Source organism: Polypterus senegalus, chromosome 11 (genome assembly GCF_016835505.1).
Source record: "Polypterus senegalus isolate Bchr_013 chromosome 11, ASM1683550v1, whole genome shotgun sequence".
Classification (NCBI taxonomy): Eukaryota; Metazoa; Chordata; class Cladistia; order Polypteriformes; family Polypteridae; genus Polypterus; species Polypterus senegalus.
Genome location: NC_053164.1, coordinates 100,992,030 through 101,018,562, shown reverse-complemented (window position 1 = coordinate 101,018,562; position 26,533 = coordinate 100,992,030). Strand labels below are relative to the sequence as shown.

At 39.2% G+C, this 26,533-nt stretch overlaps 1 protein-coding gene across 1 annotated transcript in view; it reads right to left on the bottom strand.

Moving 5' to 3' along the window:
- snrnp200 (small nuclear ribonucleoprotein 200 (U5)) overlaps positions 1 to 7,646 on the bottom strand; it is a 29,536-nt gene extending 21,890 nt beyond the window's left edge. The window contains exons 1-2 of the mRNA XM_039767978.1: positions 7,569 to 7,646; positions 7,218 to 7,280 (exon numbers count right to left, since the gene is read on the bottom strand). Coding sequence (XP_039623912.1) covers positions 7,218 to 7,280; positions 7,569 to 7,646 — 141 coding nt within the window. The remainder of the gene's footprint in view (positions 1 to 7,217; positions 7,281 to 7,568) is intronic.
- Positions 7,647 to 26,533: the final 18,887 nt, after the last annotated feature.

The window sequence follows — 26,533 nt, the reverse complement described above, 5'->3', positions numbered from 1 at the left end:
AAAATTTCTATAAAACAGGGCACCTGATGTCACTAAGGCAAAGTAGTAACACTGCCGTGATGTCATGTTTCATGTAGTGTGTGAACCCCATATACTATAAGTCACTTGCTTCAAAGCAATCAAACAGTCTAAAATGGCACTGAGCACTGAGAGACAAAACTACAAAATGGCAATGATCATAACATCACTGTAAAAGAAAACAAAACACAATTAGGCAGTATTAGCGCAATCCTGACACCATCTAGGACGTTTGGGGTTTCTACATTTGCATGGGGTTCCTCCAAGATTACAACAAAGAAGCATGCTGTGTGAATTGTTAATGTGGCCCTGAGCTTCCTTTCATGAATGTGCCTTACAATAAACTGCAATTCCAGGCCAAATTTATGTCTATCTTACAGCCACTGTTGCTCTGACGCCCCATGATCAAGTCTTGGGAATTGCTCTTACCTGAATGCTTTTCTCAAATATCAAGCATCTCCAGAAGCACTCTAATTAGTTTATCCATTTTTCTAAATCTGCTTTTCTCATTGCAAAGTCCCAGTGGGCGCTGCTTTTCATGTAAATTTCTATCAGGAAGTTTACCTATTTACATAACAAAAAGAAAATGAAAACAATATTACAGGAAAATAAACTATGGAAAGGTTTCTCAGGAGTTGGATTCTGTCTCATTCTGAGACACAAAACTACACACTCCAAACATGGAAAACATTGAGAGAACCTCAGACATAACATTATTACCAAGAGAAACCTTGTTACATGTTCTTTCTTCATTTAGTATTGCACACTTTCATTCGTCTGTACACTTTATTTAATCCGTTTTTAATGTTTGCCAACATAAAACCTCCTATCCTGTCAGTGCAGCAATAAATTTGAATTTGAGAGGGTGTAAAAATTCATTTAGCTGCAAAATCATTAGATACTTTCTCGTGTTTAAATTGATGCTGGAGATGTCTCTTATATTTTTAACATTCTGATTAACTGCCAATAAACACAAATGCCAAGCAGTGAGAGGCATCCACAGACAACCACAACGCACTTTCAGCCTGGTGTTATTTAGACTAGACAATATTTTGCCTCTGCAATGACTGGCTTGTTTCCCCTTGCACTCCCTCTCACTGTTACAGTTGCATAATTCTGACTTTTTTTTTTTTTTCAAAACTCGAGAAAAATCAACTAGGTCTTTATTAGCAAGTCTAATACCCTCCTGCTGCTTGGAGTGGTTTCAAATTGTTAATCTTAACAGCATCCAAAAGAAATCCTAATGCTTTGAAATAAAATGAAAAAGTTTTCTTGTTAGAATATTAGAACACTCTAGACAAGAATAGGCCATTCAGCCCAACACAGCTCGCCAGTCCTTTCCACTTATTTCTTCCAAAAGACATCGAGTCGAGTTTTGAAAGTCCCTAATGTCTTAATGTCTACCACACTACTTGGTAGCTTATTCCAAGTGTCTATTATTCTTTGTGTAAAGAACAACTTCCTAATGTTTGTGCGAAATTTACCCTTAACAAGTTTCCAACTGTGTCCCTGTGTTCTTGATGAACTCATTTTAAAATACAAGTCTCGATCCACTGTACTAATTCCCTTCATAATTTTAAACACTTCAATCATGTCACCTCTTAATCTTCTTTTTCTTAAACTGTAAAGGCTCAGCTCTTTTAATCTTTCCTCATAATTCAACCCCTGTAGTCCTGGAATCAGCCTAGTCGCTCTTCTCTGGACCTTTTCTAGTGCTGCTATGTCCTTTTTGTAGCCTGGAGACCAAAACTGCACACAGTACTCCAGATGAGGCCTCACCAGTGCATTATAAAGGTTGAGCATAACCTCCTTGGACTTGTACTCCACACATTGTGCAATATATCCTAACATTCTGTTAGCCTTCTTAATGGCTTCTGAAGACTGTCGGGAAGTCGATAGCTTAGAGTCCACTATGACTCCTAAATCCTTCTCATAAGGTGTACTCTCGATTCCCTGGCCGCCCATTGTGTATTCAAACCTCATATTTTTACTTCCTATGTGTAATACTTTATATTTACTGACATTAAATTTCATCTGCCACAAATCTACCCAAGCCTGTATGCTATCTAAGTCCTTCTGTAATGATAGGGCATAATGTTCTCCAATCTTTGACTTAAATGATTCAAACTTTAACATTCAAAAGTACTGCCACATGTACGGTTTGCCTAGAGCTGGCACCACCATTAAGGCAAATTAGATCATAAAGGTGAAAAAACCCAGCCACACAGGTTAGCTAGTCAGTTGGCACACTAATAAACTTGGTCTAGGGCGCAGAATAACCTAAAACCTGTCCTTGGCAAACTGGCCCCCATTGCCTGGCACATCTGCCTCCAGTGCCGCTATAGAAGACTCCGCCTTAGATTAGTCCTGATGTACCACTGCGGCTACCAGCTTTCATTCCAACCAGTTTAACAAATTAGTGGGTCACTCTTATGTTTCCTCAGTCGAATTGTTTAGCTGGCTTATTCGGTATTCAGAAAAGTACTCTAGTTTGATATTAGGATATAGAAAAAAAAGTCAGGAAAGTGTTTTCTTTGTTATTGTTTTAAACACATAACTCTTTTTTACAATTTTTCTTTCAGTTTACATTATTTCTGTCCAGTGTGCTCCTTAAATTGTACACAGATACTGACTCATACTGATGAGCAATTCAGACACAGGCACAGATGACACTGCAGCTACTTCCATCTTACATTCATTTGAATGCTAAAAAGATTTAACTAAGTGGTCCTCAAGTTCAGTCCTGCAGACCACCTTAATTGCAGGCATTCATCCCAACCACTTCTGACTTCAGGAAACAAGCTGTTGTTTCCCAGTTTCTGCCTTTTTTTGTGTTAATCCATAGTAGTAGGGTGTGGTACCGTGTTAGCCATTATGATGTAGTGAGAAGTCAAGTACAATGACACCTTTTATTGACTAACTAAAAATATTACAATATGCAAGATTTCGAGGCAACTCAGGCGCCTTTCCTTCAGGCAAGATGTAATCTTTTATTATACAGTATATTACATCTTGCCTGAGGAAGGGGCCTGAGTTGCCTCGAAAGCTTACATATTGTAATATTTTTAGTTAGCCAATAAAAGGTGTCATTGCGTTAATTCAGAAATTGCATTTGCTATTTTTTAGAGAAATGTACAAAGTATTTGTTTGTGTCGCAGTAATTGTTGTTCTCTTTTCTGCTTAAGATTATGCTCTTTTTATGTTCTGCTCATTTATGCCTATTCTTATTAATTAGCTCACAAATTAAATTTATATTGAAGTAGCTGTGTTCCTTTAGTATTCAGTATTATTTGCTCCCACGCCTTTACTGTTGATCACTAATTGTCAGTATATGAATAAACTCTGTAGGAAAAGGTAAATTTAAAAGAATACAATAAAAGAATATTAAGATTTAAAGATATGACAAAAAACACAAACTTCTGATTTTTGTTCAATGTAAATATCCTAGCACATAGTTCTGAATGCAAAACAAGACTAAAACAAGAATAAACATTTTGATCATTTACAAGTAAGACCATTTATTTGTGAAACTGGTTGGAACGAAAACCCACAGCCACAGTGGTACCCTAGGACTAAACCTGGGAATCCCTGCCACAGATAGCCGGAGAAGCAGACACCCACTGGCTTGAGACGCACTCTCAGCTCCTAACTACTGTCACAGGAGGCACGTGCGCACATCAAGGGGTGCTTTACATGCTCTGGGAATATTTCGAGATCCCACGTGTGACATCTCACCGTTCCATTTCATTGCGTTCATGTGAATTTCCTTTTACCATATTTGGTTGAACATGAAGATAATAATGCACAAGAAACAAGGTAAATTCTTTTTTTTAATAGGAAAATAAAAAGCAAACTAAACAGCATTAAGTGTGTTATGGCATCACTTCACAAAAATGGCATTTCTGACTGACATGTTTATATTTTATTTTATATTTTTGAATGAGATGAAAGGTCAACACAGCTCTGCTAATTCAACCAGGAATGTTCTAGTGGGAGCATTCACGTGACATTTCCTGTCTGCACATGAACGCAGCATGACTCCATTTTGGATTTACAAAACCCACTCAACCTCTGACCCTCGAAATGGACATGGCAAGTGCCCACTTGAAGAGATCCTCACTAGGCAGTCGCCAGCACCGCCAGCTGAGTGCAGAATAACAGCTGAGACTCGATGATTGACTGATGACTGCCGATTGATCGATTGACTTTATCATCGTTCTTTAGCAGGACTTTGGGTAACTATAAAGTATGATGAGTGTGAGTGCAGTTTCCTCATTTTCCTCACTTTTTAGCTCAATGTGTCAATTTATGGGACATTACAGATTGTTAGCTCACCCAGTCCACATGTCTAGAGTATCAGTGGCTGTCCATGCAAAGTTTGCATGTGTTCTCTGCGTGGATGTCACTTTTCTTGATGCACTCCACTTTTTCCCCATGATGTGTGTGTTAACAGGAATGGAAGCTCCACATTAGCCCTCGGTAAATGAGTGTGCTGTGGCGTGCTGTCTAGGTTTGGTTCTTGATTTGTGCACAATGCTGTCAGGTAAAAACCTTTAAATGATTTGGAAAATGAATGAACAAGTGTTCATAATGTAACATGTAAATATAATACAAGTCACTTAATGATAACAGTAAAGCAGGTGGTGTTAAATAAACTATTTTAATGGATTAAAGTAACCCTTTAAAACATACATTAAAAGAACGTTTTCGTACCATTTAAGTGCTAACTGTATATTGGCGATTTTGCTGCGTACAACATTAATACTATTAGATATGATAAGAATTGTGCTCATTATCTCTTACAGTGTGTGTGTCTGTATGGTGGACAAGTACACAATGTACTCTGTGTGTTTCTTTCCATACATTATCAAACCTGCTTGCTCCAGTCGTGCACCAGGGCCTAATATGGCAGCAGTGGAGACAATACAGAAACCGCATCTGGAAAGGGCATCAGTTCATCACAAGTCAAAGGGACACACACTCCACACTCACTCATAATTCGGCCACTTCAGATTCATGCCTTTGATGTGTGGTAGCAAAATCAGAGTACCTGGAGAAAAAAAAAAACAAGGAAGAAGGAGCCCTTATGTTTCTATTTTAATTGAATGAAATTTGGTGTTCATGTCTGTAAATGTTCATATTGCTCAGGCTGCATAAGCAAAGGGTGCTACTGTATATAAAAATACATAGGTTTGAATTTTAGGGCTTCCGCTTCTATGAACTGAAGTTCAAAATGGACGGATTGGTGAATTTTAGAGTAGTATTGTGGCATAGCAGATCATGTTGCCATCCTCACAAGTGGAGCATTATTTGACTTTCAGCTGGAAGCACCTTTTGTATGCATTGTCTGTGTCTGTCAGGCATTTTCACGATTCCTCCCATATTCCATAGACTTGTGTTAGGAGGTTACAGTATGAAAGCATGAGTAGTATCCTGCAATGAACTGGCATCCCAGTCAGATTGGTGCCGGGATCCAGGTTATGGTAATACTGGGATATACTCTGGGTTAATACTGTACACTCCTTATTGGACTAAATGTGAAAGGATGGATGTTAGTTTTAAAACAGGCATGAGTAAGAATGTACGTTTCTTTAAGTGAAATTTCACTCATGCTGTAGAGTTTGCTTGTTCCATCTTGAGAATGATTAATTACATTAACAAATGCTATGACCTCAAATTGATAAATATGCCCTTTGTCACAAGGTGTCTGGGGTTAAAAAAAAGAAGGGGGGAAGCACAGTAGTAGCCATTTCCTAATATGGGGCCATACTGCTGAGAGAAGATGGCCATCAATAACAAGTATACTTGGGAGTGAAGCCTCCAGGAGGTCCCACTGCATGAACATGGGAGCTGTAGGGTAAGGATAGTGTGCTAGGTCAATATTTATAGGAGATGCCTTAGCTCTTGGCCACAGGGGAACTACCCAAATGGAGGGGGTCGGGATCATGTGGCTGTGGTAGGAGGCACTATGGATTTAAATGGTTGGACTGGTCAGAGTGATATCTGCATAAATCAGTACCTTTCAGAGGATTGTGGTTTTCATCCTATCATTTTCAAGCCTGATACCTATCACTTTCTGCTTTTGAGCCTTACAAAGATGATTAATACAAGTCTAATAGTATGCATGTTTAAGGTTTTTGGTAAAATTGCATTCTATTGGAACGGTATAGTTTTAAGGGGGTAAGCAGAACACTTACCTCCATCACACAGGGAGCAGGACCTGTTTAGCAAGGACTGAAGGGCCAAACCGGTTTAATTATTGTTTGTGTGTGTGTGTGTGATAACGTCCTCTGCCTTTTGTTTGCTCCTTCCTCTCTATGTGAGTGTGGTAAGCCAAACATAAATTGTACGTCACTAGCAGTGGCACTTTCTGAGCCTGTGTGTGTTGTGGTGCACCCAGGCAGCCAAGATGAAATATGTGAGATTTTGTTCTCCTGTTATCTGTGTATATGATAAGTCTAAGATTGTACAAGACAATGTCTTCATACTGTATATTGAACTGTATCTTTACGTGTGTGTAAATATGTGATAAATGGGTGTTTGTGTCCCTCAAAGCTGTTGGTCTTTCTTCAGTGTGTGAAATCGCCTACAGTATATACATGGGAAAGGTTTTACTATCAGCGTGGGGCCAAAAATTGGATAGAATGTCAGATAGAATATCAGACACAAGCATCAGATTTGCCATAAACTAAAATCTGTTCAGGCTTACTATGCAAGTCACTTAAGCAAAGGTTTATTTCTTGGATTGACAATGTGAGGTTTGGGTTTTTCCACCCATTAATTTTCTTAACTTGCTTTTTCTATTACAGCTATACAAGCAGATGGAGCCCAACCTAACGGTATCTGATAGATATGGATTTCATGGCAATCCAAACTGACCAATTTGGGAGTCAGTCAAATAGTTACGTTGTGAAACATTTACATTGAACTGGTGGTTTTCACGTATTAAACTATACACATGGAGACAGGATAGGAAAACTCGAGTTCATAGAGAGAATGTGCAAATTCTGCACAGAAAGCAACCAGGTGCAGGGTTCTAACCATTGTGACCAGAAGTGGCGATGCAGCACACCTACCACCAAACACAACCACAACTACACCAGTCCCAGGTTCAAACAAATGATTTATTGTGCACATATACCTCTCACAGGATTCTCCAAATTTTGCACAAGCACAATTACAAATATCTTCCTTCTCACTATCTCTGCCTTCTCCTCCACTCCTTCCCATTGAACTTCATCCTCTTCCACCTGACTCTGGCTCTGAAAGTGAGGAAGAGTGGTTACCTTTATACCGGGCAGTGTACCGCATTTCATCCAGGAAGCACTGCTGGGTCAGGCGAAAACTCCTAAATAGGAGGAGACCTCCTCCCCATAGTACCTTATGGCAACTCCCATGAGACCCAGCAGGGTTGCCCTTTGGAACTCCCAATTCTCATGAAGCCCTGTTGGTGTATATATGGGAGACCCACCAGAGAGCTGCTTCCATCTGTCGAACTGTCGGGGGAGCACATGGCCCCAGGTGGTGGTCTCCTTCCACCCTTCCATTACCAAGTTATCACGGCCAGGCCGGGATCCCAGCCAACCCTTGTCATCTATGACACCCAGGATGCAGGAACCATAAGGCATCATTGCTAACCTCTGTATTACCCTGCATTGTTATAATGTGTTCAGAATTAGAACTTGGTGACAATTATATATATATCTTATATAATGCTTCTCCTGAAAAATAAGGACTGTGAGGATGGGCCCACTTGATAAAAATGTATTAAAGTGTGCTCTCTTTAAATACTAAATCAGATTTAAAAGGGTTTTTTTTCAGCTCATATCAGTTTTTCAGCTGTTGTGTTGCAGAATTTAGGGTGACTCAGAAATAATAACAAAAAGTGAATCATCAACAGTGGATATAAAAAGTCTACACTCTCCTGCCAAAATTGCAGATTTTGTCTAATAAAAAAATGGAAGCCAAGATAAATCCTGTTAGAACTTATTCCACCTTTATTCCAAATTTGCAATCTATACAAAGAAGGTGAAATCAAATCAGAATTTTTTTAGTGTAAAAAGGAAAAAAAATCAATTAGTGTGCACTCCCTTTAATAATCAATGATGTGGCTGCGTTCAAAATCAACCAATCACAATAAGTCTTATCTCAAATAGTAATTAGTGAACACCTGACATCAATTAAAGTGGTTTTGATTGAGCTCAGGGCGGCACGGTGGTGCAGTGGTAGCGCTGCTGCCTCGCAGTTAGGAGACCTGGGTTTGCTTCCCGGGTCCTCCCAGCGTGGAGTTTTATTATAAGCTGTGTGGGTAGCAGCACAATCACATGTTTCTGTTGTGTAACTAGGCCCTAATTCTTGGTCAAAATGCATGATGACAAATTGCAAGTTGCTGTTATAATAACAACTGTTTAACAGCCGCAGGGGCATTTCTTTTTATGGCCTTAGAAACAAATAGACTTGCACTCTGCACTGAGGGACGCTAGCTTTTTCAAATAGCATACTGAAGGTTTAATAACATAATATGCAAGTACTGACCTGTGGGTTAAAATGTATTTCATCAACCACCCCAGCAAAGGTTGGTTTACCTGTGGCGATTATGTGGGCTGCAGGACAACACTATTTAGAAAAACTCAGTAATTGCTGTCCATTTTTTATTTTTTATTTGTAGCCTTTAGTGAGTCTGCCCACAAACTTGGAAGAATTTACTTCCAGGAATAACTCAGACAAGGATAGTCATTGTGGGTGTGAGTGGGCTGAAAACCCAAACTTGTTTTTTAGCACTGTTTTCCTGTTTTTCTTCTTGGTTTTCTATCGTAAGGCGTTAAAATGAGACCATACTTTAAGTGAAGGCAGCAGGAAGTGTGTTCATCTGTTTTCTATTAGGAGAGACATGGAAACATCAATTAACCAGCTTTATATGTTTCTGGAGATTTTCTCCTATATAATTATCATTAAAACCTTATTTTATATAGTGCCTTATACAAGTACACCATCATAAATCAAATTAGAAAGTATACATGAATACTTTATATAATAGTGATAAGACCTGTTTTTTTTTTTCTAAGCATTACTGACCTTTGCATTGGAACAAAGTAGTCAAGACAGCTAATTGACATACTGTAATAATTCTAATTCATAATGTATGCATATAACATGGAAACTGCGGTGGGCTGGCGCCCTGCCCGGAGTATGTTTCCTGCCTTGCACCCTGTGTTGGCTGGGATTGGCTCCAGCTGACCCCCGTGGCCCTGTAGTTAGGATATAATGGATGGATAACATGGAAATATAATTCAGTTTTGTCTTATGTCTGTTTTATTTTTAGAAAAAAAGTTTATACCATTGGGCTGGAAACCTTTAAAAGTTGCAGAGTTTTTCTCATGAATACATTCTCCCTTTTTCTGAATTTGGTAGTGTCTGACCTGTCCAAGATGCATCACGGCTCCTCGATTATGTCCTGGAGGGCCACAGTGGCTGCAGGTTTTTTGCTTTACCCATTATCTTAATTAGAAAAGGGGTTAGTTTTAATTAACTTGCTTGTTCCAATTCAGAACCCATTACTGTGCCCATTTGAGATTTAAACACTTGCTTCAGGTCAGTCACGAGTTAATAATGAGGAGTAAATCACAAATGAACCACCAGCTCTCCAGCTAACGCTCTTCCATTTAAACCTGTGTATATGCATCATGAAGTATCTGTGTTAACACAATGTTTTGAAATAAAAGAGAGACAAAGGAAGGACCAAGAGGGATAAATCTGTTTTGGACCTCAATACATATAAACAACATTCTCAGAAAATGAAAAATCTACAATGTGATGATGTCTTGAAAAAACGAAAGTACCAACAAGCCATATAATTAAATAGCAAGATTGATTATCTGCTAGGCCTGGCTTCTAATTATAAAACTGGTTGGAACGAAAACCTGCAGTCACTGCGGCCCTCCAGGACCATAACTGAGGTCCCAGACGTACATATTGGGTTAATTGGTAACACTGAGTTGACCGAGAATGAATGAATGTGAGTGTGTTTACAAGAGTGCCCTGAGTTTGACTGTTGTCTCATTCTGGGTTGGTTCCTCTGTTATACAGGGTGGTCCAGATCTAATTATGCAATTATGAAAAGGCGAACACATCGCACCCACTGTTCGACTGACAACCGTCTCCCCACCATTTTGGAATGCAGGATGGGTGCAGCCATCTATCGGCAACAATTTTTTTTTTTGTGAATTCTTTGTGTAATAAACTTAATAAGGTATAGCGTAATTAAAATTGCATAATTAGATCTGAACCACCCTATACTTGAAGTTGTCAGGGTGAACTTCAGCTCTCCTTGATTCTAAAATAGAAATAGGAGGTTTGGAAGGTGGTAAATGGTTAGGTGGATAAATAGTCAGGAATGAGTAAGATAAGTCCTGGACAGGCATGTCAGCTGCACATTTTTATACAGTAGAAGCCCATCCAACTTAATAAAAGACTAATTATATGTCTGTCCGGTTGCTATGTCTCTGTCATTCCAAACATCACAAACATTTTTAGTAATAAAATGATTGCATTTGCCATTCCAATAGATGGCACATCTCAAATATTAACACTACGTTTAAAAATCCAATACCAAAAGGCATGCAACAGAGACATATGTTTACATTTGTCATTCCAACAAATGGTGCATCAGAAACATTAATAGTAATGCATTTTATTATTACACGCATTACAAAACACATTCGAATAGATGGTGCACTGCAAATGTTAATGCTGAGGTCTTAGACAGGCAGCACAGGTAGTCTATGAATAATCATAACTCTTAGCTGTAAATGAAGTAAGTGAAAGGTAGAGGCAAGTGTGGATTTTACAAGATTAACATCAGTCTGTCCCGTTTCAGATTTAACTCTGTAGAAGTATTATAAAAACATCATATAAAAAACAAACCACACTTCAAGGAGACAAAGCTGCTTTTACCAGTCCTTAGGCTTTTAATTTCAAAGACCTCTCATATTTGTCTAAAGGTCCAAACCATTCACAGACTCTATTGGTGTACATCAGTATCTGGAGAGTTTCACTGGTCACTGGTTTTGGATGCACACCAGATATTCAGTATGGGCTAAACCACCAATTACATTATTGATTTTAAGTTCATGGAGTTTTAAATTAATCTGACGTTTAAGTTGAAATGTATTGTTATGTGTACATCACCCAATGAAATTCTTCCTTGAATGTCTTCCCTAGACTAGTGACAGTAGTGCAGTACCAACTAGAGCAAATGAACAGAACATCTTTCACATTAGAAGCCTTTGTGCAGTTGTCAGTATGGCTGGCTGTTTAATGACCAGTAGGTAACAACTGCTCCTGAAGCTAGTGGTGTGAGTGCTAATGATAATAATAAGTATCTGTCTCTACTCTTAGTGAAGTTTTTACAAGCAGTAAATGCCCAATCTCTATGGTATTACAATGAATACAAATCCAGCCATCAGTTTTCCAAACCTACATGTTGTATAAAGTCAAAGAGCATTCGGTTGCGTCAGGCGTGAGGCAGAAACTCAGCCTGACTGGGGTGCTAATCCATGGCAGAAGATCTCCAAATGTACAATAATATGTCAGAGAAAATCAAAGGCTTACAATTTGATTTACATTTAGGAAAAAATAAATAAACCTTTTCCATGTATAAAAACTAGCCACTGAATCAGAACACAGAAAACTTCAGTCTAGACTTCTACAATAAAAGAATAACACTTCTTTGAACAAGATTTTTGTTACAAAGAAAAGAACTCAACAACCAGACACCTTATATGCAGCATTGTAAATAATGACTAATACAGAAAAGAATCTGACAGCCACTACCATGTCAAATGAAAATTTGGTGTGACATTGTTGGAAATCTTGCACAAAAATCATATCTATGCAAGCCAGGAAATTTAACTGTATACGGTTTTACTGACAAGTGAAACTGTACACAGTCCAGCATCTGTGCTCTTTTCTAGAAGATGTCAAGTTCTTTTTTGTTTTAACAATTCCACACCCAGTGCAATCATGTGCAATATATGCCAACTAATAGCAAAACAAAAGTTGAAACATAAGAAGTCACAAGGTTGACATTTTGTAGACCTGTCATGGGGGAAGCATTGTGTAGACCTGTCAAATGAACAGCATGATCTTTGACTTTCTGTCCTACATGTTTCTTTAGTTAAGAAATATTACAAAAATGGTCACCATGTTGATACTGTGGACACCTCTGCTGCCTGACATCGCAAGTACTCTGAATTCAAATCCCAGCCCGGCCACTGTCTGTGTGCAGTTTGCACCAAGTGGGTTTTCTTTAGGTAATCTGTATTTTCCCTGGTACCCCAATCAACACTGTTTCCTATATTGCCCTGGAAGCTGCCAAGATAGGTCCCAGCCTTTCTAATCCTGAACTGGATTAACAGGGCTTGAAAATGACTGACTGACTCTGGTTTTCCTCTCATGCCCCTAAGGTGTGCAGGTTAGGATGATCTTCAACATAAACTGGCCTTATATGAGTGTACCCATCCAAGAGCTCGCTGCTGCTAGGTAAGGCTCCCACCTACTGCTTTCCTACAAATAAACTCCCTTTGCAAAATGCTTTCCCTTTGCTAATGCAACAAAATTAATTGAAATTTTGTGCTTTGGTTTCAGAGCTATTGTGTGTATATAGAGATTTTGAATAACATGGCAAAAGCTTGTAATCACCTAGTAGTCTGAGGGCAATTCAGATGATTATTGTAAACATATTGTATATCACAATACATGCCTTAATATAAGTTTTAAACATTCTTACTATTTCTTAATTCTTTCATTCTCTAAAATAAATATTAGAAGGATAAAACAGAATCTCTAGGTGCTCTTAAAGGTGGAATGTTTTCAATGTCAGTTTGAGGATCAAACTGCTTTCCTTTCTAGTTTATAGAAGGTTGTTCTATGGGAGTATATGTCATGCTTTCTGTTTTTTGGAAGTAGCTGATTTAGAACCCACTGCTTACCTCAAAAGCTCTGCTGAGCCTTCGTTTAGTGAATCCACTCTTTGCCTCGATGTGCAGGACGCCATTGACCTCCTTGAATTCCTCTGACCCTGTATTTATATACCGCTCATTGGCTGCTTAGCTCCTCCACACAACATTGTCCTTGTTGTCTGATAAAGACCAGTTTTAGTGGAAGTACTGCCTATATGTTTTATAACAAAGACTTTTAAATCATCAAGTATATGTGTCATTTTCAGATATACTATCCTTCCATTTTTTTAAATCAGCCTCTTTCAAAAAGATAAAACCTCCAAAAATTTTATTTGTGGCCAATTTTTAACATCAACTCAGAGGTCAAGCTAACCACCTAACAGTATATAATGGCTAGTGGTATGGGTCTTGCTGTACATATGGAAGCAGTCCCCCATCATTTTCCACCATGACTCTGCTGAGCATTTAGGTATCTACAGTATTTCTCTGCATTTAGTGCAGCTATTGACTCACATTGGGCCTCCTGCCCCACTGCTTGCATACAGTGCTTTTTTGCTGTCTATCAGCTCGTGCACATGTGCCAAGTGTGCCCCTAGACAGCAGACAAGAGTGTAGATAGAAATATTGTCTACATTTTCTGCTTTAGAACTCTTAAGAATAATTAGACTTAAAGTACATTTTTTTACTACAAGGTTAACTTCAATATACTATACAATATACAATGCAGTTAAGCCTTATAATGTAATAGTAGAATTCTGAAATTAACTTGTATGTCGTCTTTTGCTGTTACACTAAACTGAAAATGAGTAGCTTAAGTAGACACAAATGCAGTCTTGGGAAAAAAGTTGTGAATGTGTTAACATGGATTCATAAAGGAAGGCCTGATAACTAATAAAAGTCTGCGATATGCAGTTGTCCATCTGGCATCTCTCCACTTTTGGAGTAATGCCAAATGTGATATATCGAAAGGGTGTGCATTTATTTTTGCTTAAATACACAGGGGAGGGTGGCACAAAGTGTGAACATAAAATCTGAAAGGAAATAGTAAATAGAAAAATCTACCTGTCCTAGTGGGCCAGGGTACTGCAGTCCTTGCTCCTATCTTTTAGGTGGAGTTGCTCATTCATTTGCCTACCTCACAGTAACCACTACAGCATTATCCTGTCTCGTTCTACAACCACCATTCTCCAAGACCCTTTAATGCACAGTTCCCCATAGCTGTAGATTCATTATATCTCTAGTCCGAGGCCAGACTAATCTATATACCAGGGTGGCACCATTTGGCTAATGAGACACCAGGCCAGTATTCTTTTTAGTGGTTCCTTATATCCTGTGTCACAAGAACGACAAAGAGTCATTGGAAAGGTTTGGGGCAGCCACCCATATAATATTTCCTGGCTACAAAATCGATCAAAAAGAACAGACATGTTCACACGACTGAGTCCAAAACAGAACTGTCTGCTGCTTTAAAATGGCGGCCTTTAAATGCAGGTAGAGGAAGTGATGTCATCAGGGCCGGAACCAGAAGTGACATCATCTGCACGGTCTGAACTAGAAGTAACGTCACTGGTTGCCCCACAATCGGGCGGGACTTCCCGAGAATGGTCTGCAAGGAACTGAGAGAGAGAATCAGTGCACATTGCTGACCACTGGTCAGACATGGAATTATGTTTATTCAAGCCCTTTAGTTGTCCCCTAATCGCGCGTGTGTGACACCTGGTACCTGTACACCCTACAAAATCTTTAAAGAATTTGACATCCAGCTCAAATCTCCATCTGTACATTTTGAAAGGTTATCACAGTTCCATTCCTTGCAGCACAATATTGGACCACTAGCTGCTCCTCAGCATGGTTCCAGACTCTGTGCTTAAGAGCCCATGTGCTGCCGCCTGTCACTAAGAAGATCCGGCACCAATGCCATTTTCTGTATTGTCTACCCCTTCTTAGGAACCATTCTGTCTCTTTTTCTTTGTTGCCTATGAAAGTTTAACTTCTGGGGTAGCATCAATCACAAGGTCTTGAGTCCACTAGATACTTTGTCACTCTCACTTCTACCTGGAGTTTTTATATTGACTTGTGATGGGCCCAGAGCCTTGTTGGTAGTTCCATTGTCCCTATCAACCTGTTGCCAATATGGTACCACCTCTCTGATTTTTATAACACTTGTACCAACTGCATGTCTTTGACCTAAACTCAAAATTCTATAAACTCTTTCTAGAAAGTTGATTCTGTTCATCTGCACAGTTTTTTTTTCCGATATATTTCATCACTCATTCAAGTGACTTCCTCAGTCTCAGTTGACTGCAGGTTTCTCCAACCTTATAAACAGTACCTTGGCTTAATGACCAAACTAGCACCATTGACTAACAATGGACCGTGTGATCAATGATATGCAAAATGTCCATTGATCAATGGCCATGAGTACCATTCACAGAGAGTTGGGGAATGGCTGCAATCACCGCACTGTAAGATGGTGAAAGATGTACCCTTAGGCCCCCTCCTCAGTTCAGAGATGGTTGTTCCATTTTCACGTAAATGGCCTCTTTGACTCCTCACTCAAACTAGCATTCCTCCCTGTCCAGGATGTGCACATCTTTGTCACTGAAAGAGTGACCACTGTCCTGTAGATGTAAATAGACTGCGGAGTCCTGGCGTGATGAGGTAGCTCTTCTGTGTTGTGCCATCCACTTCACCAGTGGTTGCATATCATTGATCACACGGCCCATTGTTAGTCAACGGTGCTAGTTCGGTCATTAGGCAAAGGTACTGTTTATAAGGTTGGAGAATCCTGCAGTCAACTGAAACTGAGGAACTTACTTGAATGAGTGATGAAACATATCAAAAAAAAAAACAAAAAACCTATGTCCATATGAACAGAATCAACTTTCTAGAATTTCCCTACCTAGATTATTGAGCATGCATCAAGACAACTGTAAACTCTGTTCAAAAAATTAAGGAAGCACTTAATCATCACAGTCTAACACCAAATCAATTAAGCTTCAGGGATGTCACTTTGTCCAGTTAAGAAGCATAAGTGACTGTGAATCAACTTCACCTGCTTTGGTACAAATGAAAGTGACAAGACAGTAGGTGCACTGGAGAAGCAACAGCAAGAAAACATCTAAAAAGGGAATTGTTTTGCAAGTGGTTGCCACAGACAATTGCTCTCTTCTTATCTTTCCTAACTGATTCTTCTCTAGTTTTGTGGTTTTATAGTGTATTTGTCACTACTGATAGCATTAGGAGGTACCTGCAGCTGATTCAGGTTGCACAGGTAGTCCATCTCCTCCAGAATGGCACATCCATATGTGCCGTCACAAGAAATTTTGTTGTGTCTCCCAGCCCAGTCTCAAGAGCTTGGAGGAGATGCCAGGAGATGGGCCATTTCACGAGGAGAGCTGGACAGGGCCAAGAAGGGCATCAACCCAGCAGCAAGACTAGTATCTTCTCCTTTGTGTGAAAAGGAACAGGAGGAGCATTGCCAGATCCTTGCAAAATGACTTCGATTTGACTACTGGTGTTCATGTTTCTGACCAAACTGTCAGAAACAGACTGCATGAGGGTGGCATGAGGACCAGACATCCTCTAGTGGGACGCGTGATCACAACCCATCACGATGCAGGTCGGCTGGTATTCACCCGAGAATACCACAATTGGCAACTCCGCCATTGGTACCCTGTTCTCTTCACAGACGAGAGCAGGTTCACACTGAGAACATGTAACAGATATGAAAGAGTCTGGAGATGCTGTGGTGAACATTACGCAGCCTGCAATGTCATCCAGCATAACAGGTTTAGCAGTGGGTCATTGATGGTCTGGGGAGGTATATCCTTGGAGGGTCACACAAACCTCCATGTGCTATGCAACAGTACTCTGATTGCTGTTAGGTGCTGGGATGAAACCCTCAGAGCCATTGTTAGACCTTACATTGGTGCAGTGGGCCCTGGGCCCCTCCTGGTGCAGGGCAATGCCTTGCTTCATGTGGACATAGTGTATAGGCAGTTCCTGGATGATGAAGTCATTGATGTCATTGACTGGCCCGCACATCCCCGAGACCTGAATCCATTTGAGAACCTCTGGGACGTTATTTATCAGTGCATCCAAGACCGCCAACTAGCACCTCAGACTGTCCAGGAACTCTCTGCTACCCTGATCCAGGTCTGGGAGGAGATCCACCAGGACACTATCTGTCCTCAGGAGCATGTTCAGACATTGTTGAGGATGCAATAGGCCCGGTGGGACCATACACGATACCGAGTCATGTAATGAGTTGCCATGATGAAATTCACACAAGTTGGATCAGACTTTGATTTCAACTTTTGACTTTGATTTTTGGTATGATGTTGAATCCAGCCCTCAATGGATTGGTGATTTTGGTTTCCATTGACCGTTGTTACATCATTTTGTCCTCAATGAATTACACAGTATTACTCAGTAAGGATTTTCTACTTGAATAATTAATTCATCGAGATCCAATGAGTGGTTTGTGTTCCCTTAATTTTTTGAACAGTATAAAATCCACACCCAAATCAATAAAATTAAGTCTAAGAGTGTCTCAGCAAAAACATATCATCTAATAGTTCGTAATGGATGATTTAAATGGTCTTGCTGCTATTATTTATGCATCATATAAAATTTTATTACTAAAACGTATATGGGCAACTATTAAAAGCAGTGCATGCTATCATGAATGCACCTGTGTATATATCTATAACAAACACTTCCTGAAATTTACAAAACAAATGATGGATAATCAGCATACCACAACAGCACATGAAAAAGGATGACTTGCTCTGTAGTTCACTTTTTATTTGTTTACTTGGAGTAACCAAGGTCACTGAGTGCTCCTGTCCGAAGACAGAACATACCGTATATAAACAGTATTCTAATTGGCCAGAACCCTTTGAAACCAGAGGGGCTTTCCATTCCCTTGTAAGGTTAGCTATATTTTACCTCAGAATTTCATGCAGGGATTGGTTCTCTTTTGAGAGAATAAGGGGATTTTATTTTTTATGTTTGTTAGCTTGTCTGGCTGCAGAATTTTCTTCACCATCTCAGACATGGTTAACGGAGAGAAGGCAGCATTGTAGGGCTGAATAATCTGAATGTTTTCATGCTCTATTTCTGGTTGCTGTCTGCACCACAGAATAAAACCTCCATTGTCCGTCCCGCCTTCACCACTAGCGTTTATGGTAAGGCAGCAACAGAGCCTCTTACTTCCTCAGCTTCTTTCAGAAATGAGTTCTCGGGAGGGTAGAGCTGTAAGAAAGGCAAAACCAGCCAATTCAAGACCACATTCATAGCACAACTGTAAGCAGAGGCAATTAAATGACTAAGTAATTTGCCTTAAATGTAAGTGAAGCAGCAGCAGCTACATGGTTTCATTTCTGCTGCAACAACACTTCTGAGTGTTTTCTAATGTTGCCTGGGCCAGATCATATGGCAAGAAAATATCCAGCATACATAGCATACAAATCCAACACCTGGTCATTATCCTCGTGGAGTTTGCATATTCTCTAGTCACTCCAGTTTTCCTCCCATTCTAAAGATATGTAATTTAGCTTAATTATTGAATTTAAATTGGCCCCACTACACTGAATTGTATTAAGTAGTTTAAGAAAATCAAGTCATGTGGCTTTTTTTTCATACCATCCATACACAGTATTACAGCATAGAGTAGCTTGAAATAATATTCCACAGGACCGCAGTGCAACATTTATATAAACACAGGACACGTGCAAAACAGGTAAAGAACTATGCTATACTATAAATAAATAAATAAATAAATTACAGGTAATAATTAATAAATAAATAATAGCTAAGTGTGTAGACAGTACTAACTTGAAATAGATAGTAATAAGTAAATTACTGCAAAACAGGTAAAGAACTATGCTATGCTATAAATAGATCTTCTTCTTCTTTCTGCTGCTCCCGTTAGGGGTTGCCACAGCGGATCATCTTCTTCCATATCTTGTTCTGTTACACCCATCACCTGCATGTCCTCTCTGACCAAATAGATAAATAAGTAAATTACAGGTAATAATAAATAAATAATAGCTAAGTGTGTAGACAGTACTAACTTGAAATACATAGTAACAAGTACATGTGTAATAAGAATAGCTAATAATAAAGAACAACAGTAGTAACAATTGTAACAAATACTGCATATAAATAAGCTACTAGGAGTGATCTGGCACCACAGAGTTTAGAGTCCAGACGGCCAAGAGATAGAAGCTGTTGCAGAACCTAGCAGAACTGATTTGGATGGTACAGCACCTTCTGCCAGATGGAAGCGGGACAACGAGACCACGGGAGGGGTGGGAGTGGTCTTTCACAATCCGCATTCAACACTTTATAAATATGTCTTTAATAGATGGCAGAGAGGCCTCATGTTGGAGTGTTCCTTGCAAAAATGCATTCTCAATATAAAGCTAAACTGCAATGCATAATTAAATCGGCAATTAGAGTCAATGGGGGGTTATTCAAATATCTTAATGAAGCTTATCCTCTCTACTATAAATTACATGTTAGTTGTGTAGCAGGTGATCGATTTACACAATATAGAATAAAAACAATGCATTTTATAGGGTTGTTATTGTACAGAGTCCAGTGAAACTCGTACTTTCAACATGTAATACATCATTACTCCCTGGGGTCATAATTAAGCAGTATAACTAACTCACCTCAAAACTTGTGTCTTCCTTATTTGATTAGAGAGTATTTATAACAAGTAGGTCATTTAATGTTAAGCATAACTCATACACAAACTGTCATCAATTAAATAGATCCAAATAGGTTAATTACATTTTCATACATTTATCCGTATTTTTTCACTTTCACATTGTCTGATAGTTTTATAGTTTGTTTGTAAGGCACATGACTAAATAAATTTGACCTTGGCTTTGACAGGCTGAAATGTGAATTAATTTGAATGCAATCTTTTTTGCCTGATACAATTCAAGGATTTCACATTTATATTGTTCTAGACTTTCAGGGAAACTAGTCCAGGTATTGTTTTAGAGTAGAAGTCAAGTATTTAGACTGTCATAGACAATGGCCCTGGTATAACCTGAAATGGTTCTTGGTATTTAGTGACACAAATCCTGGTAAAACTACTGCAGTTGTGGTTGTAGGTCATCAGAGGTAGAATTAAATGGCAAACTAGTTATGTATTGTAGTCAGAAATAAATAGTGTAGAACCAGGCCAGAGAAGATTAAATAACAGTGGCACATTTTGTCAAAAGCATTATATAAAATAAACATAGCATATGTATTATGCATTCAATGAGTCAGATCTTGGTTTTTTTTAGCAAGAACTTTAGAAGAAAAACAAAATAAGAAGCACAGACCTTAGATTAATTTCAAGTTTGTGTTCTCTTGAGATAGATGAGATTATCTGCTGCTTCTCTTTTCCATTTTGGCTTTGTCTTGTATGTATGTTTATGGCGCAATATAAATTGACTTTATGTGTTCAGCACAACACACAGCACTCAGCTGCTCAGAGAATTCTTTCAGATTTCACATCAGTCCTCCACACCCAGGAGTTTTTTCCAGTCATAAACAGGTTTCAGTGACTATTGCTGTTCTTACTTTTGGATTAATTGTATCCTTTTTTATGTGGTGTGATGGTGCAGAGGTTAGCGCTGCTGTTCAAATGTAAAACATGATTTTTGTCTCTGTGGTGTTTGTACATTCTCAACTTTTTTTCCTTCTTCCTATAGTGCACTGTCGTCCATTATGGCCAGAAGAGGCTATGGCTTCTTGTAACCCTCAATTTGAACAAGCAAGTTTGACAATGTTATGTTATATATGTCCTAATATGTAATTTAACTGTGAACTGTGATGTTAGTTAAAACACAGAAAATCTGTACATTGTGAAGTAATGTCTTCATCTGGAGATGGTTGAATGCATTTCAACTCATAGAGACATAGAGCTCAATATAGAGAAATTGCTGAAAAGTCTGACATTAGCAGTCAACATCAACACCAGTCTGCCAGGCAGCGTTATACATTAATTTGTTAAGAAGTCCGCAACAGTCTATATTTGTTGATCGTAACCTTGCTCTCCAGGCTTCCTGAAGATATTCAGGTGAAAATATAATTAACAGAAGCAGTGAGTCCTCACTTAATGGTGATAGTGTTGAACCTGTGAGAAGGAAATGAAAAAGAGAAGTAATGTAGACAATGGCAGTCTGAGTGAATACATACTGTAGTTTTGTTTTATTATACTATGATACAATAACTTTAACATTACATTTGAATAAGTTAGAACAGGTCCAGACAGGGTTAGCCTTAGTTTTGGCTTTTTCTGCTTATTCAAAAAGGGACATTCTTTATACTGCCTCAAAAAGTTAATGACATAGTATTTTAGAGAATGGATCAAGAGGAGAGACTAGTCAAAAAAATGTGCAAAAAATTGTAACCCAAATGTCAACTGTCCTAGTGAGTGATTAGCCGCGAACCTGTGACCACCAGATTACAAAGGTCCTCAGTAGCAGCCCTTTTCTAGCTTGTAAGCAGTAAGAGAACTCTTATCTCAGGGCACACAGGGACAGCCTGTAAGCACTGCAAGAGGAGCGTTTCCTCGTGACTTCAGCTGAGCTCTCCCTTTCATTCAGTCCTTACCTTCTGCTCAGCACTGCCACACAATCCCACCTGTTCACGGTGGAAATCCTACTGGCTGACACCGGCAACCACCCCAGGTCCCACATTTTGCAATGTGGTAACGGCAGGGTGTCATCTGTCAACCTGTAATGTTAAAAACAAATATATAAACAAAAGGTGGCAATGCCTTTTGGATAAGTTTCAGACTAACAGCTGACACCCAGATGATTGATTCTTTATTCATTAATTTTCTGAATCCCACTCTTCTATACCAACTTTGCTAATTCTGATCCTACTATATGTCTTTCACATATTCACAATCTATTAATTTATACTATCAACTCATTTTACTGTATGTATATTCTTTTAAATGTGCTTTATGTTGGTTTGTTGCATACTGATGCATCTTGTACCATACATTATGTGAGTTTAACTTCTTTTTTATTGGTAAAGTACTTCTGCCACTGCAAACTGTGAAGGATATTATATAAAATAGATGTTGTTCTTGTGATTCATTAACTGACTAGAACAATACCTCTTGGACAGATTTGACTATATGAGATAGATAGATAGATAGATAGATAGATAGATAGATAGATAGATAGATAGATAGATAGATAGATAGATAGATAGATAGATAGATAGATAGATAGATAGATAGATAGATATTTTATTAATCCCAAGTGGAAATTCACAATATAGCTATATAGCTATATTAGCTACAATAAAAAAACGAGCCACAAAAGGCTGAAAATAATCTATCCATTACTCAGGTATTTACAAGGTTGGAATTCAGTGTCTAGTGTGGAAGAGTTTTTCTTTTTTTTGTAGTTTACTAAGGTCACAGTGGTCTCAAAAATAACTGTACTAAAAGGAAGTGAGCCAGGCAATAGGTTAGGAAAGGCCATTAGAATCTCCCATAGTGACTCTCCTAGCAACAAGCACCCATCACAAACACATCCTTAGCTTCAGGCCCTTACTGTATCAAACTGTGCTGTAAGCTTTAGGTTAAGGCAACACGTTTCCAACTTAAAAATGATCACTTTGCAGTTAGAAAGTTTTACATTTTTGAAAGAGCAAGTGAAGTGTCTAAGGTAAAACTATAGGACAAAAATCACTATCATGTGGAAAATGTTCCAGTAGTTTTTACATAGTACATCATTAACTTTGCTAAGCAGTCACAGTACTGACTTTTTCTTGCACTACCTGTTTGGAGGCTGTGTGTCAAGGTGAGTTTATTCCAGTAGCACTATACCATGGTTTAAAAGGATTTGATAAAGGCTGTCCTTCATTCTTTATACTGAACAAAATCAAAAGGGTTGTCAGTCTGTCGCACAAAAAATCTTGCCCTCAATCGAGAGCTTATGTCATGATACATGTTACATGACATATGAATTTTTTGTTCTAGGTACCTCAGCCACAAAATTTGGCTTTGGGTATTTCTCATGGCAAGCTGAGTCATGGTGGCGTGCTGTACCTGATAGGAAACAAATAGATACGCAAGCTCAGACACAGCAAGCAGTAGTGCAGACATGATCCTCTGGTAAAAAGAAAACAAATGCTACACATGGCATCTGTGTGACGGTCCAGGTTGGCAGCTTGAACGTGGAACCCATTGATAGTCAAAACCAAGGATGAGCTGGGTAAATAAGGACACACACACACACACTCAAGAGGTTGGGAGCATGTACTGATAGCGTGTTGCCGCACCCAACACTTGGATTGAGACTCGAGTGCAGCGGGTGGCATCTCTGCACCACACTGGAACAGTGTGAGGTTTTTCATGGTGGTTGGAGTGCCAATCCTGCCACCATCCGCCTAAGATTTCCCAGTAGGTTGGAAGATCTGCTTGCAGGGATGGATGCAGATTAACGTCATACCCTGGACAAAGCAATTGCAGGTTAAGACTCAAGAGGCAAGTGTAAAGTGCATTAGTACTGTTATTCTGATAAAACAAAGTGTTCCAAAAGGGCAGTGCCAATTCATAAATAACAAACAAGGTTAAAACTCAGGCAGGTTTTTCTTTTACAACATGAGCCCCAATGCTTTGTAAAACCTGGTGTCTCCTCTGCCTCTCCCTTCAGGGCCTTGAAGCAAGAGCAGACAGCTGACAACAGAGGCAGTCAACCATTAAAACCTGGCTCAGGTCCTCATCACCATTCCTTCACTGTCCATGGGGCACCATGCCGAGCCACAGACACGTTGCTCGTCAGCACAAACTTTAGTCATCTGTTTAAGACATTGCATAACGGGCCACTATTGCTCCCCAGCATTGATCAATATGAACACTCTCGTCAACCCCATTGACCACTGGCCACACCCTCCTTCCTCTGGGGCTCACTCCCGACTACCTGCCTCCATTCTTCACAGCACAGGCTCTCACATTCCTGCCTCTCATTCTCTTTCTTTCACTTTCATTAACCTCAGGTCTCCTTTTTGTCCTCTTTATGTTTTGTTCCTTTCTCTTCCCAAGGTTCCCTTCTAAGCTGTAGCCAAGCACAGGTGCCGTATTCACTGACTCTGATGTGTGAACAAAACATTTGACTGAACAGCTTACATTTGCACGTGAATGTGCGATCGGCCAAGCACCTCAATCAACCTTGGAACAGCCTGTGCACATTTTCACGTGCACCTGCACCTGCCTGGAGTCTGCTCACACCAAATTATTTATTTAACCCAAAAACACAAAACACCATGAACCTCTCTCATCATACTGTGGTGCTGACATTGAACCACATTGCACAAGCCAATTTATAACCAAAGTCAATCACTCCAACCACATTCTTGTGCCCATACCAAAGCTAGTGGTCAACCACATGACGTGACCAATGTAAAAGCAAGTTTTTCACTCCAATCGCAGTACCAAAGAGCTGGAAGTTCAGGCTTCTTCCACCACACTATTCCCAGAACAGAATGGCCAAATGCTTCTTTGAGGACCGTTGTTTCTAGTTACTGTATAAAATGCTTTTCATGGTGAGCACCACCACCATATACCAGGGTTCCTCAATCACGGTCCTGGAGAGCCGCAGTGGCTGCAGGTTTTTGCTCCAACGCAGTTGCTTAATAAAAAGCACTTATTGCTAAAGTAACACTTCTGCTTCACTTTAGTGATTTTGAGCCCTTATTGCTTAATTTTGTCTTAAACAGCTATTTTAATTGCCCCTTATTATCAATAACATGCAAATGACAAGAGAGAGCAGCTTTTTTCCATTTAGCTTATTTACATTTACACCTGTGTGTATTTATCTGCACTATTGGGTTTAATTAAATACTTGGAAGAAAAATGAAGAGAAAAAAGTGAAGGACTGAGAATTACTCGACCATTTTAGTCTTCCAATCATTTGCATTAAGAAAGGGACAGAAAATCTAGGATATGAGAATGACCTGACATAGCAGAGTTAATTTAATTTCATAGCTTGTTAGTGCTTTATTGGCAAGAATTGCTTTCTAATTAAGCAACCAGGTCAGAACAAAAACCTGCAGCCACTGCGGCTCTCCAGGACTGGGATTGAGGACCCCTGCCATATACTGTAGTTCACACAATTCAAGGATGGGCAGGGCAATGAACTTGTGCAGTGGTTTAAAGTGGCTTTGTAGTTTCAGGTTCAGCTTCTTACACTAAGGTGATCTTTCCTGCTTATCCAGTTTATAAAACTAGTAATCTGCCTTTTTTGGTAACTCATCATGTCTGTATTAGGCAGTTAACTAAGAATTCTGAGGTATGAGAGATACAATCAAAGTCCCATTCCTCACCTTGTGTGTTGGACTGGAGAGGTCATTACCTGAGATTCTAGAGTCAAAGTAAGAGTGAATATGCCCCCTGGTATAATTTCAATATTTTTTATGGCTATGACCACTTAACTTTTTTTAAATGATTGAATTTATTTATGAATATTTAAGAGGAAAAGGATCCATACAACCATTTTCTGTACTCTTTTACTTTATTACTGGGTTTTCAGCTTTTGGTGAAAGTAGGGATCTACCATGATCAGGCTGCCAGTTCATTTCAGGGTTCACTTGTTCAAACATCCAAACCAAACTGATTCTGAATGATGAATTAAGCTAACATGCACATCTCTGGAGTATTTAAGGGAACCAGACCCACACTAACATAGGCAGAGAAAACAAACTCTAGCTTGAGTGACCCTTTAGGTCCCTGGAAATGTCGGACAGCTACACAAATCCCTGCATCTCTCTGTTAAGTTGGACAAAAAAATATTACTCTTAATGAATATTAGCTGGACTAACCTAGATGTCATCAGTTTGACTGATTTTTAACCTATGCAGGATGCAGGGATAGTAGGATTTCTCTTTCTATGGCTTTTTATGTGATACATTATACTGTACAGGTATGTCATATAATTTGCTTGTTCATATTAACATTCTGCAGGAGGCGTTGGTCGGTGTGCCTACTATTGTGTAGCTGCTAGAAAGTTGGGAGATAAAGAACATGGCTACTGGCTAAATCTCTACCTCCTTCAACATCTCTTAACCTCCCTTTTTTCCAGTCCTAAAAAATATAAGAAAACAATTGTAAAGTATGACAGTCTTGGAAGTCAATTTCAGTAAAGGTGTTAGTAGGGAATCCAATTTTGGAATTCCCAGACATTTTTCATTCCCACATTCCCGGGAATGAAACTGCTGTAAGCTCACATAACACACTGTGTAAAAGTGTAAAAATCGATCAAGAAATAACAGAGTTATAGCTGAAAATAATTACGTGGTATGGTTTTTTGGCCCACAGTGTAGTGTTTTGCAGATTAATTTAGTCAACCAGCAGCAATTGTCAGTCTCCCGGCTCCGACTAAGACTGAGTATAGTGGACTGGGAGGAGTCTGCACTCGGCAGCTCACGAATGCTGGGACGGGGCAGACTTCATTGACGTCTGTCAGACAACAGCTTTGAAATTGCAATGCGTCAGTCTGTTGCATCCGCATTATCTGTGCCAAGAA